We start from the raw sequence: 24,048 nt of genomic DNA on the forward strand, positions 1-24,048 counted from the left end.
CGAGCACTGTAATATGTCATCATATGTGATGGGTAAAGGGGTCCTTGTTAACCATTCTACAGCACATTTGATGACATTAAAATTTAGTTTCCAAGTGTTAGCCCATTCAAATAACTTACTCAAATCTTGTTGGAAGCTTGGAGCCTGGTGGTATCTTCTCTGTTATTTTGATACTGAATTCTGTAAAGCAAACAATGGTCTGCAAAGGAGAATATTATATTTTGTGATGTCATTTATATGCAACAATAAAACTGCATGTATACTCCTGACTATAAGTACTAGTAATACCATACTCCTGACTATAAGTACTATTAATACCATACTCCTGACTATAAGTACTATTAATACCATACTCCTGACTATAAGTACTATTAATACCATACTCCTGACTATTAATACCATACTCCTGACTATAAGTACTATTAATACCATTTATTGCAAAATCCAAAGTCACAGTAATTAGCTGTCACCGTTGGTGTCAGTGAAGTACTTTGACTGGTTTCAGCTGATTTTTCAAAGCTTTTGCATAAGGTGCTCGGTGATTCTGCAAAGGCTTTGAAAAGGACAAAAGAGACACTACTATTAGAAGTGATTATTTGCTACTTCAAAATATAGTAACTAACTAAGGCCACTCCAAATAAATTTCCTGTTTCCCGTCCACCGTCCGCATCTGGTTACTGTCTGCTCTTAATATTCTATTATTCCGTATTCTTCCATTATTTTCCGGCTATTCTTACATATGCTGACAGACTTAGTAAAATCCATCTTGTAAGTGTAAACAGTGCTATCAAGACGGCACAAACTTCACGTTTGTCAGTGTTATTTTTACAACTTGAAAAGGAAGGAATATGCCGCTTTTGTGCAGCTATTATAGCTGTACCAGGAAAATAATGGCTTGAAAAGCTGGTGAAATGGACCGACTGCCCGCATGCAAATATGCCTGAGGTCAGGACGGGAAGCAGGAAATTTATTTGGAGTGGCCTAATAAGAGATTTGCTCTCCCCACCATTCACCTACAACTTAGCTTAGCCTGTTTGTGCTCCTCCCCTTGCCAGCTCCTGGATCCGCCCTTGTTGTTACTGAATGTCGAGGTTAAGGCCGAGGGGTGGGAAATTTGTACGTGAACCACAGCCGCCGTCCGGGCGGAGTTGGTACCCGCCCTGTCTAGGACACCGCAAACCACCAAAGTCTGTTTACACTGTAGCTAAGATCCTTCTACGGAGACACCCGACATCAGCTTATACACCGAGGAGTGAGAATTTTACATGTGAGTGTATGTGCATGTATGCGTAAATGATGTGCATATAGCTAGCTAGCTATATATGCCGCAGTGGTGGTTATAAGCGTGCCAATTCGGTTGTTTTTTTTTCGGGCATTCCGAGAGTATTTTTCTCCAGACCAGTATGCCAACTGTCGTACATGTTTCATACTGCATGTATAGCTGCCTGTATTTGCATCAGATATAGCTATACGCCGCGAGATGACAAGTCGAAACGTACTAGGCAAGGGGGTGGCAACTCTAATAATATACCCTGTGCTCCAACCTTCGTCCTCGGTCAAAGTGATCAAAGTCGAAAATATAAGCTTTGACCCTGGACTTACCAGTGGCGGATACAGGGGAGTTGCAAGAAACAAACAAACGAGAAAGAATACACGATATGATAATACACAACACAGGACACGTATAGTTACAAATTTAACACTCATAATTACTTAGTTAATAGTTTAAGGGTTGTAAATGACTTTTGGCTATAATTGTAAATGTGATTGAATTTTGGAAAATCACCCATATGGGCACACATGAGACCATTAGAATTTTCATGTTTAGTGGGTTGTTAATAAGAGTAGGGAACAGTTTTAAAAATATTTCAAGAATTTTCTTGTAATTTAAGGTATTGAGAATGGTTTACAATCATTAACTGGTAAATTTGCACTATAAAGTTTGTGATTTGATCATTAAATCGTTTAGGTGTCAAATGCGCCCATATGGGTGATTTTCCAAAATTCAGTCACAAATGGTGATTGCATGGGCTAGTTGTAAAAGTCAGGCTAAAATACCGCAGAAAAGTAGAAGTATAAAGTCAAAGTTACATATACAGCTGTATGTGTTATGCATCTTACCTCTCTTTTAGTTTACTACAGCAAAAGTACCTTAAGATTCAATATTGAAATAGTCATTTTTAAAATTTTCCATTTTGTGGTCCAAATTTTCCTTCTTATAATTATGACCATTTTTTTCTTTATTACTGTCCACTAATAAAACAACAGTTTACTCTAAAAATTGACTTGCACGTAACTACTGCATGTGTACATAGTTCACTAGTTCTTGTTTTTAATTTCATCCCTTCAGCTTGCTATTTCTTTAATTACTTCTAGGTTCAGTGCAGTCATTTCTCTCAAATTGCATCCAGATTCAATCTTGTCACAGCTGTATTTCAAAAATTTCTCTGGGGGAGTATGACCCCCAGCGGACTCTCAATAGTTAGTTAGAAATCATTTCAGTCTTGTATTATATGCAACACAAGCCCTCTTCTCACTTTTACTATTCGGATAATCATAACAATAGCTACAATTATCAAAATATGTACTTCACACAGTAAAAACAAACTAGTGAACGCTCTGTTGATCAGATAAATCTAATTTCTGTCACTACTTTTGTGTAGTGACATTCACTACTTTTGTAGTGACCCTCACTACAAAGTAGTGAAAGTGATGTTCACCACAAAATTAGTAGTGAACGTCACTGCACAAAAATAGTGAGTATTGTAGCAGACATTAGTGGTGACCTTCACTACATTTAGTAGTGACCTTCACTAATTTGTTTTTACTGTGCATACACAAACAATAGCAAATTTAGTTTAGTTTGGACCATGTGTATCAACTCCCCCCATCTCAGGTTAGGACTAGTTGTAATTAAATAGTTTTTTAGCCACTGATGTTTGGCACATCCCACAGTCTTCATTTTATCCCATTATCTCTTCTTTTCTTCGTCTTTAAGCTCAGGGAAGTACTTAGTCTAAGAATACTCTAATGCCATGCACTCAACCACTACTGTAGGCCAAGAAATTTTTGTGGTATTAAATTTTCATGGATTGTAAAATCAGTAATTTTCATGGTTTAGACATATATCTCCATAGAAATTGTACAGGAACTACAAAATATTTAATTTTTGTGGATAAGACACCCACGAAATCCACAAAAATTTGTGTCCCACAAAAATTTCTTGCCCTACTGTACTTCTCTAAGAATGCTTCTACTCAAAATGCGACGCCCGTGCACAAGCACATTATGATACATAAATGTGATGCTGCCACCCCCTGCATAACCTCTATACAGTATTTATACAGGGTGTTATGCATAGCTGAACTATCTAAAGAGTGACTCTTTACATGGCTGAACCTACTGCAGTGTACTAAATAAGTAATTATGCACCTATCATTGTATTGCTACACCACCCCCTTCAGGCATACAAGTGAGTCTTTACAGAGGAAATTAACATGAAAGTGCCGCCCCACTATGGGGCATTTGACGATTGTTCAACAAGCGCCCAAGTATATACTTTCTATGCTATGTCAAATCCTGCGTTGCAACTGGGGCCAACAGTGGGGATATGACATGATAGGTTTGCCCTACAATGGGGAATTTGACATTCAGCTGTGTTAAATCCCTATACTATAGCCCCATAAATGCCCGAGGTGGGTAGTGGGGAAATACATTGATAGGTGCATTATAAGAGTCCCTTGGCACACACAGCCACTGACAGTGGCGGAGGAAGTAGTTGATGTGAGAAGGGTAGAGTATAGAATCTCTTGCAGCCTTAACGTCTTCCAGAATTAATATATAGGTAGAATTAGAAGCATTTCAACTAAAGCACCAACTATTTTATTAAAACAGGCTAGATAATTTTAGATAAGAATGTTGGCTGGATGTAGCTGTGATTGTTCAGTTTAGAGTCAAAAGGCTAGATTAGAGATGAGAATCTGGCGATGGTACATGTATAGTTACATTGTCATGCTTTGCCACAAATACTGTAGTTGGTTGAGAGTTATAGGAGTTCATGATAGAGTGGTTGCTCCATGGTTCACCGTTAGAATTATATTGAGATAACGCAAGTCGCCATTTATCAAACACATTTCAAAAATCACTTATAATTCTTCACCGCAATAGCACATAGACTTCTGGTTTGGACTATTCAACAGAGCAGCCTTTGGTCTCTCTGGATACTAAGTGGTAAGTAAATCACACAAACACTCTGCGAGTTATGTGCAAAACAGTAGAGAATATCATATACCGCTCCTCAGACACCGGTATGTATTATCGAACAGCTGTACTTCACTCAATGACCAATTTTCGAAAAGTTCGCACATTCCAATGAATAACATACTAGGCAATTACCCTGTAACTTTGAGGTTTTTATGGAATATCCAACTACTGGATAACAATCTGTGACAGAAATTTTACGGAGATTGAATATACCATTCACGAGTTATTAGTTATTCAAGTTACACTGAAACCATGGTTGTTGTAGGTGCTACCGTTTTGCTCATAACTTGAGGCCTGCTGGTTTGATTTACTTATAACTTGGAATTCAGGGAGAACAAGGACTCCTCTATTAAATGGTCTAAACTGAAAGTGTGTGTATTGTTGTGGTGAGACGTTATAGATGTTTGTTAAAATAATTGTAATTTTGCTCGCTTCGTGCCACCGCATATCCACTAGAGCCTCTGGAGCCCTTTACCAACAGAATCCACTGAAGGAAACTGTTGTAAATGTTGTATTGGTGGTCCGTACAGCTCAAGAAGTCTTTAGTTAGCATTTATTGGTTTTGTTATGCTGAGTAGCTCGCCTAGTGTGTTAAAGTTTGATAATATGTACCGTTCAATAATAGGCGACTTATGCTAATTGAAAGCATTACGTAGTTCAGTCACCTCTGTCAGGGCTGGTCAGGCAACAACAAGGATTGTGATGAGTGTGTGAAATACGATAAAGTAAAGTCTGGGGGCATGCCCCCCCCAGACTTGTAAAGTCTGGGGGCACAATCAACTCTTGTGCACTTTAAAAGAGTTGATTTTAAGATATTGCTTCATACATACAATCAACTCTTGTAAAGTGCACAAATCAACTCTTGTGCACTTTACAAGAGTTGATTTTAAGATATTGCTTCATACATACACTGACTTTTGTAGCTTCCCTAGCTATCACACTACCTTTCTATATGTCGTAAAGTCTAATTTCGTTTATACAATTGATCAGGTTTTTACAGGCTTTGCCTTCTTACCTATACCTCCAATAATAATAATAATAATAATAATTTACCTTTCAGCAGAGCTGGAAGAACGTCCACCGCACTGGTCATCACATGCTTCGATCATTAGACGCACGAATATAATAGAGGATAAGCAAGTGGTAACGTGAAATCAGTTGCACATCCTTTTACTGCATTAAAGGTTAGAATGGTTGGTGTCTGTCTAGAAACATAAATTAGTGTATGTCATGACAACGTAACTACTATACGGAGCTACCTTGTTAGAGTGTAGCTATATTAGCTTAGCTAGGCATGCACTCACATGACTGGCTTGGGCTGTGAAAATCTGCTACGGCAGTGGCCGTAGTGGCCGTAGTGCTTACACCGGCCCTGACTGTGAAGACAGGTCAGAAAGTACATACTTGTATCTAGGGATCAGGTAATAAGTATAATAGGGTTCCCTTAAGCATCTAACATCCAATCCAAAATGAGAAAAACACAAAACATAAAAAAATGAAGCCTTGAAAGTTGTCAAAATATTATTTTTGGTCTGCTTGCCAGCCTGACCACAGTTGTAAGGCTAGAGGGAAAAGCACTGCAGCTCATGGCCACCATGCATTTCACGCCACATAAAATACTTGTTCCTTTTCTGGTTCCAACAAGATTTTGCCCATGTGCTTTGCTTTTACTTTATTTTCATGATCATCATGAAAGAAAGCCATACCTAAGCATTAAAAATGTGTATAGACATCACAAAACTGCTTGAAGTGATATGCTATACCTGTACAGATAGTATACCTGCACTTATAAAATGATGACATGGCAGCCATGTGCTTCCTTAAAAGATCAGAACCTGATATGCCACTACATTCTTAAATAATCAGACAAAGCATAGTGACCACATCCCGTAATGATCTGTCTGCAATCAGCTGTAGTTTTGATCAGACATGGCAGCCATGTAATCAATTTTAATGATGCACCCCTGACCATTATTAAAATTGATTGACATTAACAATAACATCAATGCAGCCATTTCTTGGCCACCACGTTGTTTTCACAACTTTTTCAATCAGGCTCCCAAAGGCTGCACCTGCTTGGTTACCTGGATTTCACTTCTTTTTGAATTTAAATACCCAGAATACTCTCATAAGCTGGCTTGCTTTTACCCTAGCCTTATCTCCAGGTACCATGATGATTATGGATGACGGAAGTTACAATAGTAGTTAGTGTAGTGCAGATTTTATTTGACTATTTGTTATGTGCTTGCACATGTTTGTACTTCTAGTTGTATGTTCAATACTCTAACCTCAGCCATATTCTGGCTTTGGGGATTAATTTTACCCAATCTCTAGAATGTTCTAGAGCAACCTAGATTTTCCACTGCATATATGAAATTTTATGTAGCATTGAAGCTTGATTTCTAGGTAGAAAATAAGTGAACTGAGTAGCTGACAACATCGGTTCATGAGTATGGTTAAGGGTTTGAGAGTTGGGTCTGGTTTGAACTCTGCAGGACAAGTTTTTTGTGCACTTTTTGCTACTCAGTTGATGACTGTTTCTATTGACCCCACAAATCTTAATACATTGTATTGTTTTTTCCTTGTAACTCTGCAGTATTTCTGTTAAACCACAAATGGAATCAAATTATGAATTTGCGTTCTATGCTGATTTATTTAAAGAGTGCAAAAAGAAAATAATACAGTAAGTCCCACAAAAAAATCAATGAAATTTGATTTTGAGGGTTTGTATTTCACAAATGCATAAGATGATTTTGGAAGGTTGAGTGCCAAAGGTGGAGCACTGCTACATATAATGCAAAATGTTTCAAGAAGGCATCATGGAATTATATGCAAGTATAAAAACGCATTTTCTTTCTTCCTGTTAATATACCAACAATGTGACATTCCAGCTTTCTTGGCTTGGCTACTTGACACATTTCTTTGTGTCTTGATTGACATAAAAATCACTTTTTTCCTTTTATGCAAGGAGCTACAGCATTTAATGTGCCAATTTTTATTGTTTAAACCACAAAATGTTCAAGTTGTTAATTTTCTATAAATTGGTTCACCGAATGAATAGTTATGATGGTTTTATCAACATTACTGCATTCTTTGGTCAAGAAATACCAAATCAGTGTGTTACTAATAAGTACTACCTTTTCAAACATACTTTATGTAACAACTTTAAACAGGCTGTAGGACCAACTGTCCTACAGACCTTCAGCACTTGTGCTGTAAAGCATTAATCAAACAAGAATTAATGCATAGGATTTTTGTGCATGCACAGTTGTTTGCATGGTGTGGGGATTGTCTGAGGGCATTGATTGTCAGTAGTGATCATGTTTGTGCAGGGGCCAATGGATTGCTTGTGCAGGTAGTAACTCCTCAGGATTTTGGCTACAATAAAAAATACATTGCTCAAAGTCTAGCACATAACCATGTCTTATCAGGAAGTCACAACCAAGAATTATTGGCGTGGCTAGGGCTAAGCTCCTCTTCCTCACTGAACAGGATAATTTTTACAATGACATTGACCTCCACCTATATCTTAGGAATTTTCCTGAGATGCAAGTCATCAAAATTTGTCTTATGTACATTATTCATTAACATACTTACAAAACTGCCGCAGTATCTGATTGCTGTGAAAATTAGAACAGAGGACTAAAGTCCAATTATGGTATCAACTTTGGTGTAAATATTTATTAAGATTTAATGATTGTTCACAGAAAGTTGTTGCTACACCTACAAAAATTGTTGTCATGCCTACAATAAAAAGGACTGTTATCACACAGTAAACCACTTATGAAACAGGTTTGTGGTTAGTCTGTTGGTATCATTAATATTGCTCAAAACCTTTTATTATTGTGAAAAAAACAGCATTTGAGATAAAAGAAAATCTGCAAACAAGATTATATAGAGCCATAAGACACTCTATAAATTTAGTTTTAAAGTTTTATCAAAATGTCAAAAATATGACTATATATGAAGACGATGTCAAAAAATAGAAATTGATAGGCATTAAAATCATCTGTGGATGCCACTTGTGATTTTGCCAGTACTCTCATTTGCAGCTTGACTACTTTAGATCTTACAATTGCTGAATTGTATGTTATAACTCCTCAGTCAACTGCTGGATTGTTAGTTTGTACACTTTAAGGTCAGCGACTGGCTTCTGTTAGCAATTTGTCTGACAGGTGTGACAACAAATCATAGATACCTGTGATTGTCAAAAAATCCCAACAAAGGCATGTGTAGTGTCCAAGCAACATCTAACTGTAGAACTTTCATGCCATATTGCTGAGTTATGTTTGCCTGAGGATGACTATAGTCAGTTAGTCAGTCACAACAGTCAGTCAGTCTTAGAAATAAAATAAAAAATTCATAAAACTCACAAAGCATTTTGAATCATTTTTCAAAGGTTTGATCATGGCTAACTGATGCTATCATAGGGCAATATGGACAATAACCGCAATGACAAAATTTGATGTCATAATTAATGAATGGCCATGTTAGTGTGGGTCTTCGCAGACTTTGGCACACAGCTAGTATTCAAAATAAATGTTATTTTTTTACAAATGGAAATCAGGAACTATAATTAAGGTAAGGAAGTAATGCATGTACTATTAAACTGTAACAATGTTAAACTCGCTCTAACAAGGAAGACAGACAGAAAATTTTAAATTTGGACACAACTAGGCTTGTTTGTATTGCATTATATACCAGCGTTGAAACCGGGTCGGGTCAACCGGGTCACATTTTCTCCGGGTCATCTGCCGGATTGGATCACGTGAGAAACGAAATTGTTCGTTTGACGACGTGGAAACTTATAAACGCTATCGCGTAGCTCTTTCGTGAGCCATGCCCACTTATCACGTAACAAACATACGCCCATTTATTAGTAAGTGCAATATGTAGCAGGAAACTGAGGGTATCTATGGTGAGGGGTAGCTATTGTTAGTAGGTGATGACCTTTTTTTTTTTTTTGGTCTTCAATCTACAGTTAGGCTGAAGTTGCAATTCTAAAAGTCTGGATCCGCCCCTGTTTACTCAACACAAATTGAATGCTCAAAACGTAGTCTCACTCACTTGAGACTAGCCGAAACATAGCTCTTATCGCACTCCTCGGCTTTAATTAATCCGGGTCAGTGGGTCATCCGGGTCAGCAGTAGTGACTCGGTTTCAACACTGTTATATACTATCTAATCAAAAACAGCCAAGCTGTAAAAAAAGGTGCGGCCCTCAAAAAGGCCATGGTGAAAAAAGATGTGAAATCCAAGGTGGCGGCCAAGAAATGGCTGTGATGGTAGGTTAATGGTTACATTTTAATAACAACAATTCAGGTGAATTCGGTGCCAAGACCAAGCGGCACAAAATTCACCTGAATTGTCGTTATTAAAATGTAACCATTAACCTACCATCACAGCCATTTCTTGGCCGCCACCTTGGATTTCACATCTTTTTTCACCATGGCCTTTTTGGGGGCCGCACCTTTTTTTACAGCTTGGCTGTTTTTGATTAGATATCACTTCTTTTTGTATTTGTATACTGCAAAGCCGGCCTATGGCTGGCTTTGGGGCTTTTTTAACCCATGTGTTTTTTTCTTTACTACAGGAAGAAGAAAAGAACTTAAAGAAGAATTTTAGTACTTCATTTATTTTTGATTTTATTAGTAATTATACAAATTATATACATATATTTATTACATGCCCATTATGCCCCACAGGATATTTTTTTGCAGCTGATCTCTCTACTGGGTGACTTGAAATGTAGCTGAACTATATACAGGATGGCTTCTTTGTAGCTGAACTCTCTACAAGGTAACCTCTTCTAGCTGGTCTCTCTACAGGGTATTTTGTTTCTAGCTGAACTCTCTACAGGTGATTTGTTTGCAGCTAAACTCTCTACATGGTGGTGTCTTTGTAGCCGAACTCTCTACACGATGGTTTCTTTGTAGTTGAACTCTCTATAAGGTGACTTCGTCTAGCTGAACTCTCTACAGGGTGATTTGTTTGCAGCTGAACTGTCTACATGATGGTTTCTTTGTAGCTGAACTCTCTACAAGGTGACTTCGTCCAGCTGATTCTCTATGGGGTGATTTGTTTCTAGCTGAACTCTCTACAGGTGATTTGTTTGCAGCTAAACTCTCTACATGGTGGTTTCTTTGTAGCTGAACTCCCTACATGATGGTTTCTTTGTAGCTGAACTCTCTACAAGGTAACTTCTTCTCTACAGGGTGATTTGTTGTAGTTGAATTCTTTACAAGGTGGTTTGTATGAGGCTGAACTCTCTACATGGCGGTTTCATTGTAGCTGAATTCTCTACAGAGTGATTTGTTTGCAGCTGAACTCTCTACATGATGGTTTCTTTGTAACTGAACACTCTACAAGGTGACTTCTTCTAGCTGATCTTTCTACAGGGTGAATTGTTGTAGCTGAACTATCTACAAGGTAACTTCTTCTAGCTGATCTCTATACAGGGTGATTTGTTTGTAGTTGAATTCTGTACAGGTGGTTTCTTTGTAGCTGAACTCTGTACATGATGGTTTCTTTGTAGCTGAACTCTTTACAAGGTGACTTCTTCTAGCTGAACTCTCTACGGGGTAATTTCTTTGTAGCATGAACTCTCTATATGATGGTTTCTTTGTAACTGATCTCTCTACAAGGTAACTTCTTCTAGCTGATCTTTCTACTGGGTGATTTGTTTGCAGCTGAACTCTCTACATGGTGGTTTCTTTGTTGCTGATAGGGACCCGCCGATTATGCTGGCATAATTATGAGCATAATAGGTGTCTGAAAGCATTGAGCATAATGCTAGCATAATAGGTAGAATATTTGTGTAATAGTATGAATTCTTGCTTATCAAAATACTAAAATAGCTATCACAGAAAGATCAATATACTCTAATAGAACAGTCAGTAACTCTAATAGAACAATCACCTAGTTGACTGTTCTATTAGAGTATATCGATCTTTTCTGTGATATGCATTTTGACAAGTAAGTTTGTGCTTCAGCCACTTATTATTTATCCATAAATTGGAAATTATTAGCAGAGCATGAGAACTGAGGCATAAATAATTGGGCATAATTTGAGCATAATGGGTAAGTATTGAGCATAAATTTAAGATTTAAGCATAATAGGTAAACATTTGGGCAGTGCAGCATAGCATAATAGGTAAAATTATGAGCATAATTGGCGAGTCCCTAGTTGCTGAACTCTCTACAAGGTGAATTCTTCTACCTGATCTCTCTACAGGGTAATTTGTTTGTAACTGAACTCTGTACAAGTGCGTTTTTGTGGGTGATCTCACTGCAGGTTGATTTGTTTGTAGCTGAACTCACTAAAGGGTGATTTTGCTTGTAGCTGAACTCCTTGCATTGTATCTAGTTTCTAGCTGATCTCTCTACAGGGTGACTTGTTTGTAGCTGATCTCTCTACAAGTTGATTTGTGTGTAGCTGATCTCTCTGCAGGTTGATTAATTTGCAGCCGATCTCTCTACAAGGTAATTTGTTTGTAGCTGAACTGTCTATAAAGTGATTTATTTGTAGCTGATCTCTCTGCAGGTTGATTTGTTTTAGCTGAACTCTCTACAGGGTGATTTACTTGTAGCTGAACTCCTTACATTGTGTCTAGTTTCTAGCTGATCTCTCTACAGGGTGATTTGTTTTAGCTGATCTCTCTACGAGTTGATTAGTGTGTAGCTGATCTTTGTACAGGTTGATTTGTTTGTAGCCGATCTCTCTATAGGGTAATTTGTTTGTAGCTGAACTCTGTACAAGGTGCTTTTTTGTAGGTGATCTCTCTGCAGGTTGATTTGTTTGTAGCTGAACTCACTAAAGGGTGATTTGCTTGTAGCTGAACTCCTTACATTGTATCTAGTTTCTAGCTGATCTCTCTACAGGTGATTTGTTTGTAGCTGAACTCTCTATAAGGTGATTTGTTTGCAGCTGGACTCTCTACATGGTGGTTTCTTTGTTGCTGAACTCTCTACAGGGTGTTTTGCTTGTAGCTGAACTCTCTACAGGGTGATTTGTTTCTAGCTTATCTCTCTACAGGTTGATTTGTGTGTTATTGATCTCTCTACAAGCTGATTTGTTTGTAGCTGAACTCTCTACAATGTAACTTCTTCTAGCTGATCTCTCTACAGGGTGATTTGTTTGTAGCTGATCTCTATACAAGTTGATTTGTGTGTAGCTGATCTCTCTGCAGGGTGATTTGTTTGTAGCCGATCTCTCTACAAGGTAATTTGTTTGTAGCTGAACTACCTATAAGGTGATTTGTATGTAGCTAATCTCACTGCAGATTGATTTGTTTTAGCTGAACTCTGATTTGTTTTTAGCTTATCTCTGTACAGGTTGATTTGTGTGTAACTGATCTCTCTACAAGCTGATTTGTTTGTAGCTGATAACTCTGCAGGTTGATTTGTTTCTAGATGATCTCTCTACAGGTTGATTTGTTTGTTGCTGATCGCTCTAAAGGTTGATTTGTTTGTAGCTGAACTCTCTGCAAAATGTTTTTTTTGTAGTTGATCTCTCTACAAGGTGATTTTTTGTAGCTGACCTCTCTTCAGGGTGATTTGTTTCTAGCTGATATCTCTACAGGGTGATTTTTTGTAGCTGACCTCTCTTCAGGGTGATTTGTTTCTAGCTGATCGCTCTCCGGGTTGGTTTGTTTGTAGCTGAACTCTCTACACGGTGATTTGCTTGTAGCTGAACTCCTTACATTGTGTCTAGTTTCTAGCTGATCTCTCTACAGGGTGATTTGTTTGTAGCTGATCTCTCTACAAGTTGAATTGTGTGTAGCTGATCTCTCTGCAGGTTGATTTGTTTGTAGCCGATCTCTCTACAAGGTAATTTGTTTGTAGCTGAACTATCTATAAGGTGATTTGTACGCAGCTGATCTCTCTGCAGATTGATTTGTTTTAGCTGAACTCTCTACAAGGTGATTTGTTTGTTGCTGATCGCTCTAAAGGTTGATTTGTTTGTAGCTGAACTCTCTGCAAAATGTTTTGTTTGTAGTTGATTTCTCTACAAGGTGATTTTTTGTAGCTGACCTCTCTTCAGGGTGATTTGTTTCTAGCTGATATCTCTACAGGGTGATTTTTTGTAGCTGACCTCTCTTCAGGGTAATTTGTTTCTAGCTGATCGCTCTACAGGTTGGTTTGTTTGTAGCTGAACTCTCTACACGGTGATTTGCTTGTAGCTGAACTCCTTACATTGTGTCTAGTTTCTAGCTGATCTCTCTACAGGGTGATTTGTTTGTAGCTGATCTCTCTACAAGGAATTGTGTGTAGCTGATCTCTCTGCAGGTTGATTTGTTTGTAGCCGATCTCTCTATAGGGTAATTTGTTTGTAGCTGAACTATCTATAAGGTGATTTGTTTGTAGCTGATCTCTCTGCAGGTTGATTTGTTTTAGCTGAACTCTCTACAGGGTGATTTGTTTGTTGCTGAACTCCTTACATTGTGTGTAGTTTCTAGCTGATCTCCCTACAGGGTGATTTGTTTGTAGCTGATCTCTCTACAAGTTGATTTGTGTGTAGCTGATCTCTCTGCAGGTTGATTTGTTTGTAGCCGATCTCTCTACATGTAATCTGTTTGTAGCTGAACTCTCTATAAGGTGATTTGTCTGTAGCTGATCTCTCTGCAGGTTGATTTGTTTTAGCTGAACTCTCTACAGGGTGATTGCTTGTAGCTGAACTCCTTACATTGTGTCTAGTTTCTAGCTGATGTCTCTACAGGGTGATTATTTGTAGCTGAACTCTCTACAGGGTGATTTGTTTCTAGCTTATCTCTCTACAGGTAGATTTGTGTTGATTTGTTCATTGCTGATCGCTCTAAAGGTTGATTTGTTGCAGCTGAACACCCTGCAAAGTGTTTTGTTTGTAGCTGATCACTCTAAAGGGTAATTTGTTTGTAGCTGAACTCTCTCCACAGTGACTTGTGTGTAGCTGAATTCTGTGTAACTGAATTCTCTAGAGAGTGACTTAATTGTAGCTGAATTCTCTACACAGTGCATGACTTGTTTATAGCTGAACTTTCTTCAGTGTGACTTGTAATGTTCTGAATCTCTATAGTGATATATTTGCTTAACTCTCCACATGGTGACTGTCTTCTTGCTGAACTGTCTATAAGATTAACTGTTTGCAGCTGAACTCCCTACAGAATAACTTGTGATGTAATAAAATTCTATAATGGAATAAATAAATTAGCCGAATGCTCTATTAGGGTGACTGTTCTATTAGAGTATCTCGATCTCGCATTTGCTACACAGAGTTGGCTTTAGAATCATAACTCAGTGGTTTGTAATCCTATTCTTCTGTACTACTGCAAGGACTTTCAATGAAGATTATTCCAGCTATACACCGATTTTCAGCTCATTGCTCTAAGCGGTTTGCCTAGTAGGCGTGAAAACTAATACTTTTTTATTCATAAAAATCGATCGCGTAATTGTGACACAGGTTGGGTTTTGTGTCATATCTCCGTGGTCTTTATCTCGATTCTTTTCAAACCACCAAAAGGCACTCCTACGATGGTTACTCCATCTACATAGCAATTTTCAACTCATTCCATGAAGCGGTTTACCCTGTAGGCGTGACAACAAATCGATCTTGTTTTACGCGAATAATCGGTCATAACTCCTGAACCATTCACCGGATTTGTACCAAATTTGATGCTAGGATTCGCCTTTGGACTCCCTTTCTGTGTGCCAAATTTCAAGGCGATCGGAGTACGCGTTTGCTTGTTACAGCAATTTTTGCAAGTGTGCGAAAAGACGAAGAAGAAAAAAAAAGAAAAACGAAGAAAAAAGAAACGAAACTTTGGCAGCTCGTATCTCGGAAATGGCTGGAGCGATTTCCATCAAATTTGGAATGTAGACTCCCTTGGCTGACGGGCAACTGTGTAGTAAATTTGGTTCCAATCAGATAAGTGATCACCGAGATACAAAGGTGTGAAAATGACGTTTTCGTTCTTCCTGTCAATATACTCACGGTGTGGCGCGCCGGCTTCTTGGGCCGCACGACACACTACCGTGTGTCTTGATATACCTCACCTTCCCCTTTTTTACCTCACCTTCCCCTTTTTTCAAATTTATGAACACTATATATCATATCTTGCTCAATACTTCCCTGTACAAAGTTCCCACACTAGTATGACCATTTTGTTTTGTGACATCAGAAAACGTCATTGCAGATATTGTCCATTAGGCAATTTAGGCTATTTCTGTCAATATTAAACCTTCATGATATCAACTATATCAAAGCTGTGAAAAAGGGAACGGCCTATACAAAATCAGCGTTAAACATCCTGACCGCTTGGCAGACTCCTGTAAGTGTTCAAGCGTTAATTGGATGGCTGCAGGTTCAAGGCTTCCCAGGTCCAGTCATGGATTTTTCTCATTTCTCCACCTTTTCAAACACACTTTCTGTAACACCTTTAAACAGGCTGTAGGACCAGGAGTCCTACAGACCTTCAGTACTTGTGCTTTAAAGTCTTAATAAATAAAATAAAAGGGCAAAACCAATATAGGTGGCCACAAAGAAATGGATAAAATTAATGTTATTGTCAATAAATTTTTAATTATATAGTGTTAAAATTAACATCAGTGCTTCCAATTCTTCACACCACTTCATGACTCCAGCTGTTTTAAGGCCTAACTCTTTTACGCAGCTTGGCTGTTTTATTCTATAGATGTGACAAAAGCCAACCTTAATTGTTTTCTAGGCAATAAGATAGCAAATGATACATTGTCAGCTTAAGGCTGTCGCTTAGCTACATAAATAACAGAGCAAAGTTTATTTAAGAATTAGGAAGATGTAAGTTATAAAACTTGGATGCCTGAAAGGCTATTTGTCAGATCAGGTCACAAATATTTTGTTTTATTGCATTGGAGTTTCTTATAATATTGTTCTTCTTGAGCACTTACATACAATTCCATAAAGGATTACTATTTCATAGTAGTAAATCGCCTGTAAAGTACTATAGTATTATTTGAAAGCAATTAAAAATTATGAAGGCAATTAAAATTTCTCTGTATAAATATACTGACAAGAGTTACCAATGAATATGTGTAACGACAGATTCTGTAGGATGGCTGCAATTGATGGTTGTGTATCACCAACATATGGAAATGTAGCATTAAACAATGAAGAAGGTATGTATGAGTCTTTCATAAAACAACATAACCATCATGTCTGTGGTTTTACAGGTGTTTCAACAACTGCCTTTAGTCCTACACATGGCAATCAAGGTACCCACGGCTGCGACCAACCACCAGATTATCACCTTCAAGCAACAAGCACTAAATATCCCTCAGTGGCATATCATCCTCATAATAGTGAACAAAAGCAAGTTGTGATAACAACACAGGTACATAGGTATAATAGTGATGTATAAAAATATTCATTGGTGATTCAAGGTGTTAGCTTAGAAACTGTAGTGATTGCACTGTCAATGTAATCAATCAACCCATCAATTAACCAATCATTCAACCATTGATATGTGCACAAATGTAGTCACCTAATTCTTTACTGCTACTTCATTTATGTAAGCTTCCAGTAAATTGATCAGGTATATTTGCTTTCAATTTCCACAATTTATATGCTTAAGATAAAGCTATATATTTTAAAGAAAATGTGACCTATAGTGCTTAGCTGTATTGTGACAGTCCACGGCCATTTACGACTTACAATTACTTATAGCCTAAGTTGTCGGTAATAGGGATAAAAGTTGTGATGACTGATGAAGGATTACTGCAGAGTAATCACTTAAACAAGATTTGATATGAGTTAAATCACATGCATTGGCAAAAACTATATCAGGTTGCTATGTAGATGTATATTTCCACTGTACATTAAGGATCATGGAGATTTGGGCTTTTCTGGCCAAAAAATCACCCAAAAAACCAGCTTCACAAGACGATCCTGATGCCTTGGCCAAGACCATCCTGATTCCTTGGCCAAGACCATCCTGATGCCTATGCCTGCCTGCCTGCCTGCCTGCCTGCCTGCCTGCCTGCCTGCCTGCCTGCCTGCCTGCCTGCCTGCCTGCCTGCCTGCCTGCCTGCCTGCCTGCCTGCCTGCCTGCCTGCCTGCCTGCCTGCCTGCCTGCCTGCCTGCCTGCCTGCCTGCCTGCCTGCCTGCCTGCCTGCCTGCCTGCCTGCCTGCCTGCCTGCCTGCTAGGTGTGAGCCAATTACGCTTTGCTAATATGCTAAGGCATTGCTAATACGCTTTGCTAGGCATTGCTAATACGCATATGCTAAGGCATTGCTAATACGCTTCACGCCTGCCTGCCTGCCTGCTAGGCATAAGCCAATTATGCTTTGCTAATATGCTTTTGAACAGTGCTCAAAAATCCAGCCTACCATGTTCAAAATTATGCTCTCAAAATCAAGATTATGCTCTAGAGCTGACTGTTTTATTAGAGTATATCTGCGTTTCCTGACTGCTGTATTAGAGTAAGTGACTGCTCTATTAGAGTATCTAGATCTTATTTCCATAAACAGTCAAGAAATAGTAAAAATAATAACACTGCAAGGTTTTTAATATGAAATGTAGTAATAACATGCAGTGTGTTCATGTTGTGCAGTATTTTGGTATGCGCATTGTGCATTTTAATTAAAATTCTTGAAAATCGTCCTATTATGCTGGCATAATGCTTGATGCTTTTGCTAGTCCATTATGCTCGAAATTATGCCGGCACAATTGGCGCAAGCCTACTGCCTGCCTGTCTGCCTGCCTGCCTGCCTGCCTTCAGACAAGTGTAACTCGATAATGGCTAAGGCTGCGGGCTTGATTCTTTCATTGTTTGATGTTGTTTCAGCCCAACGGGTGCCTTTTGGTACATACAATGCACGTATCAGGGACTTACCTTTGTCCTCCTTTGTGTCCCATTTCTATTTGCTGACAGCCCAAGATATTGATTTGCAGTAGCATGATGGTCTCCCAGCTACGTTTGTAAAAGGAATTGTCCGTATTTTTCATAGAGACTGGACTGATTGCAGAGGCACTTCTCCTACTGTTCTTCACTTGTAATGGGCAGAACATAGCTGAAAGCAAAGCATAATGGCCATTTCAGTTTTGATTCAGTACTTGATAATTCTGAATCAAAACTGAAATGGCAATTAGGCAATTCTCCTACTGTTCTTCATTTGTGTTCGCAATGCATTGTAACGGGCTGAGAATAGCTGAAAGTGAAGCATAATGGCCACTTCATTTTCCAGTTAGTAATTGACATTTGGGGTGCACATTCAGACAAAAACATTAACTCAGGTACCGTGATGCAGTATACATGAGTTCACTGGTTATAATAATGCCATAATAATGTTACAAAAAATATACAAAAAATTAAGAACTTTAAGTTCAATTAGGGATCATAGAAAAAGTAGGGAAACAAGGGAGGTCGCCTACACATAATACTAGTGGACATTTAATCCCTAATTCAGTCTATAGCTACCCATGACTGAAGTAGGATTAAACATATTTGCAGGTATAGGTGGCCTCCCTTATTTCCCTACTTTTTTTCTATGATCCCTAATCGAACTTAAATTATCCTTATACTTGTTATTAGTAAAGTAAAAATAGGATGCATGTTATGGCTATTTTAGCTATTATATCCCAGTGAAGCCATACTTCACCGGACAATATGGTAGTGCAATAACTATCATATTGTCCAGTAAGGTGGTAAACACCAATGTGCAATGTTGACAATCAAAATGCAGTATCAGCATAACATTTAATGCAAACTGAATATGAAGCCATGTACATCAAAGTACCCACAGTCATTTACTTGGATATGAGCCAGTTTATATCATGGCAGCCATAGGTAATAACAATTGTCCTTAGTTGTATATACACGAAGCCATATACATCAAAGTACCGACAATCTTTATATGGATATATAAGCCAGGTACAGTGCTCCCTCAATTATCTGACCCCCTTGGGACCAAGACATGTTCAGATAATCAAAGCCCACTCATTTATATGTGACCCGGTCTGTGAAAAGGGATCCTATATCCTTTCCAAATTGTCAAGTTTGACTAATCATAACTCATCATGTTTTCAACTTATCACCTTTTCATTACACCAAGCCATTGTCAGGGCCGGTGTAAGCACTACGGCCACTACTGCCACTGCCGTAGCAGATTTTCACAGCCCAAGTCAGTCATGTGAGCGCATGCCTAGCTAAGCTAATATAGCTACACACTAATAAGGTAGCTCCGTTTAGTAGTTACGTCATCATGACATACACTAATTTATATGTTTCTAGACAGACACCAACCATTCTAACCTTTGATGCAGTAAAAGGATGTGCAACCGACTTCATATTACCACTTGCTTATCCTCTATTATATTCGTGTGTCTAATGATCGAAGCATGTGATAACCAGTGCGGTGGACGTTCTTCCAGCTCTGCTGAAAGGTAGGTTATTATTATTATTGGCAGTACAGGTAAGAAAGCAAAGCCTGTAAAAACCTGATCAATTGTATAAACGAAATTAGACTTTACAACATATAGAAAGGTAGTGTGACAGCTAGGGAAGCCACGGTTACACAAGTCAGCGTATGTATGAAGTAATATCTTAAAATCAGCTCTTGTAAAGTGCTAAAAATGTGGTTTACAAACACTAAAATGTGAAATTTTCCTGGGGGGCATGCCCCAGACCCCGACATTATTATATTTATTACTGTGCAGCAATCAAAAGATTATAATGCACAGGTGTGATTATAAAAGTTACTTAAGTTATTACAAAACTCATTAGGGGTAGAGGAATTAATTACATCAGCAGGGAGTTGGTTCCATAATTTGATGGTTGATGGGAAAAAGGAATGCTTTGCATGCCAGAGTGTTCCGCGGCACAGTCACTCATCGTGCTTCGCACACTCATCACAATCCCTGAATCAAAACCTGGCTTGTTGCCTGACCAGCCACTAAGAGCTTCCACCAGCCCTGATTGTGCTATGTTAGGGATATAAAGGGACCAAATTTCAGGGTAATACCACATTCGCAAATCAAGTTACAAGTTGTCAAGTACATGCAATTGAATTTTTCACATATACAGAATCCTGTTCAAATTCTCTAATAGAACATACATCTTAGACAAATTAATACTCTAATAGAGCAGTCATTTCTGCTGTTCGGATAACCAAGTGTTTGGATAATAGAGGTTCAGATAATTGAGGGAGTACTGTATATCACAGCAGTTATAGAATACTTTAGTTATTAACACTCATCCTTGGCTTTGTCTTGGAGTCATGTCAATATTCGACTCCTGCTGTGATACAAGTGTGAAGTTGAGGATGAGTGTTAATGAGGTATTCTACAACTACTGTAATATTACTTATATCCCACTAAGGTTTCTAAAATTAGACAGTTCCTGTAAACTTTATGACTTCATTGGATATGGGTCATTCATTCTGTGTCAAATAATCAACAAGGAATGTAGGGTCACCCTTATATTTCAGTGTGGTTGTTGTGGTTCCTGTATGTGCACTATTAAAATGGCACCATAAACTAGAGCTGTGACATTTAACTGGTTAACCGATTAATTGATCAGTTATTTTTTATTTTTATAAATTCAGTTATCAGTTATTTTTTCTCATAACCGAATAACCAATCCCTAATATTTTCACTCAAAATGTATGGATTGGGTACTGTTTTCATTCTTCAACATTGATATCATACTTGTTGTAGGATTCAGCTTTACGCATAATGACTTGTTGCCTATTGAGGAGTCCTCTGAATCTATGCAGTCATTCCTATGTTAGGGAAATACGGTGGGATTTTACTTATAGAGAAGGTAAACATATGTCTGAAAAGATCTCACATGTTTCTGTGAATTCAAAGTTTACCTGTCCAATAAGGAACATTTTTAGACAGAGTGCAGTTTAGTACACAAATCACCAAGGAACTTTTTCAAACTATTTCATGTAAAATAATATTCAAATACAAAAATAATATTCTAAAACAAAAAGAAAGTGAATTACAGTAATCAGTCTCCTAGCTTGGTGGTATAAAATTACATTTTATATCTCTTACAAAAGAAGAAAATATATGGTTTGACATGTACATTCTTCGAACAATAATTGATCTTGCCAGATTAATTAATAATTGGTATATGGTATATTGATCTTGCCACAATAATTGATCTTACCTTTATTGTTTATCTATCTACTCTTCAGTGATATTGAAAATATACTAGCTAGAATATTACGTTTATATTAAAGCTTCACAGTATGTGCGTATTATTATAATGACACATGTCATCAGTAACTATTTGCAAGTCCCTGTCGTGAATATCTATTGTGCTACAATTGGGGGTCTTTAGCAGTGCAAGTATTTTACCTGTTTATAATGTAAATCAGATGTGTTTACTTTATTGTGTGTAGCCAAGAGCTCGCAATGTACAACTGGTCCAAAAACAAAGAGGTGATGTTGTACCAAAGAACGCAAGTATAATAATTTGCTGCCTCTGCACTTTCTCTTGTCTGCTGTGGTGTTGCTGCTCACCTTTGGCAGTTACTGCCTGCTGTCTTAGTGGATATGTAAGTTAAATATAATAACTGTATACATATACACTGTAACACATACTGTGTACTTTTACTGTATATAGTGACATTGCAGGTAATTAAGATCTACATATACCATCGAGCTAATGTTCCTAAATTTATTTTGCATGGGGAGCTGTGATGTAGCCACATCAGGACTATAGCCCTGGTAAATTACAGCTTAATTATCCTTGGTAACTGGAGCTCAACTGGTCAGCTGCAGTTTAAAGTACTGTTAGCCCTGGTAATGATAACCAAAAGTCCTAGTAGTGCTGGTAATCATGAACGGCTAGCTATTCGCCTGTGATGGCCATGGGAAGAACATCTAACTGCCAGCATGCATTTTACAAACACGCTGTACCTTTGATCAAACTACACTGTGCAAAAGATATGGTCTGTGTAATGAAACTAATAAATGTATCGAGAAATGTATACAGTATCCCAATAATTTATTGTCTCATAATTCATGCAGTATTTCCTGAATGGAAAGTCACCGAAATATCATTTATGACAATATCACGTACAATTCCACTTATACATTTCCTTTATAGGAATTTTGCACATTTGTGACATTTGAGTTTCTGGATATTGATCAATTAAGGAAATGTCATAATCCATTATGCACATAGCCACAGAAAACATACTGTAAATTTTGTGTGTGTAGTGGTATAGCGGTGACAGAGAACTGATTGGTAACAAAAACACTGTAGTTTGTGCTTGTATATAATGCATTCCCGACTATGTATTGTAAAACTGCAAAAACTATTTTTATTACTTCCACAAGTTGCAAAAGTTTATGAATGCTATTATTAAAACTGGCACAATTTGTTAAAATATATTAGCTAGGTAATTTTATAATTATACTGCATATCATACTACTATTTTCAACTGTTAATTTCTCCTCCTATTGGTAGGCCTGCTATGCAACTACAAGGAATGAAGATCCTCGACCATTGATGTCTGGAGCTCTCTGTGTAATTAGTTGTAACTTGCTCGTGGTGGTTCCTCCAATTGTGGCTGCAATTGTATATTTCTTTGCCATATTAAACGGTGTTAACACTTAATTTGATGCAACTATAGACACATGTTGTGGTTAGGGACTTGAGTTATTGTACTATACATACATGCCTATTAGAATTTTCTATTTTTCATTTTGCATACATGGCATGAGTTATATTTGTGATGAATTTGATGATATGGTGTAATTTGATCTTTATGTAGTGTAGTGATACTTTATAAACGACTTTTTCGTCAACTAATGGGCTGTCAACCCAGTAGCTAAGTGTATAAGCCTAAATGCCATTATTAATCAAACAATGTTTGCGAAAATGTACCTTTTTTCACACACAAAATTTGACACTTTGAGTTTTTATCATTGCATTTGCATGAGTAAAGTTACTTTGAAGCCTTTTAATCAACAAATTATTAAAGTCACTAAACCAACAATTAATGGTGCTTAGGTGCTTGATGGCTGGAGAAGAAGCTAGCAGTGACAAAGACAAGTAATTTATGATATTGGTCATTAACAGCTATTATACATTTTGTAATAGATTATTACGATCTATACTATATGCTGTGAAGAAGGTGTGCGGTCCCCATAAGACATGGTGGAAAAGTTGTGGAATCCAAGTTGGTGGCCAAGAAATGGCTGCAATGCAGGTTAATGGCAAAGACAACAATTCAGGTGAATTTGGTACCAAGCTCATACTGGAAAGATGCTACACATGTGATATAGGCCAGGGTCTAGCTAGGCATGCCGAAAGATGAGACTATAAGATTTATAGCTGGTTTCTTTTGCAACTAAACCTATAATCCTGCATATGCAAAAACAACTTGGCCTCCTGTATAAAAGGTCAAGCATGCACAGTAACTGCAGTGGACATCAAGTTATAGTTAGCTATACAACAGCTTGTATTTGTTCTATCAGTAAAGCCACTATAGTTATAGTCTATGCATCTCAGTTGCAACACTTCATTGAACAATTCTGAAAGGCATGCCTATACAAGTCAAATCTGATTTTAATATCACACCTTTTGAGAGCAGAGAAGTTACTTGCCTTGTGCATTCTTGGCCTTGAGAATTTTTTACAGCTTGTACAATTGTTGCTTTTTGCAGAATACAGCTGACAGAATAACTTTGGTTGACTGTATACGTGTGTGTATATATTCAAGTCTTATTGAACCATTGATTCAGTACAATTTAACAACTTGAATATCTCAATTGTTATCTATTGACTGAGCAAACATTATAACTGCTGCTATT

At 37.7% G+C, this 24,048-nt stretch overlaps 2 protein-coding genes across 6 annotated transcripts in view; one reads left to right on the plus strand and one right to left on the minus strand.

The window, feature by feature from the left end:
* The window catches only part of LOC136255195 (zinc finger protein 431-like), a 134,361-nt gene that overhangs the window by 81,584 nt on the left and 28,729 nt on the right, over positions 1-24,048 (minus strand). The window lies entirely within an intron of this gene.
* On the plus strand, positions 1,219-22,996 carry LOC136255707 (uncharacterized). The gene is made up of 5 exons (XM_066048534.1): positions 1,219-1,252; positions 16,321-16,394; positions 16,449-16,609; positions 21,628-21,783; positions 22,701-22,996. The coding sequence occupies exons 2-5, from the start codon at positions 16,331-16,333 to the stop codon at positions 22,848-22,850; spliced, it is 531 nt and encodes a 176-aa protein (XP_065904606.1). The 5' UTR covers positions 1,219-1,252; positions 16,321-16,330; the 3' UTR covers positions 22,851-22,996.

The sequence above is a fragment of the Dysidea avara genome, chromosome 1, assembly GCF_963678975.1.
Source record: "Dysidea avara chromosome 1, odDysAvar1.4, whole genome shotgun sequence".
NCBI classification, from domain to species: domain Eukaryota; kingdom Metazoa; phylum Porifera; class Demospongiae; order Dictyoceratida; family Dysideidae; genus Dysidea; species Dysidea avara.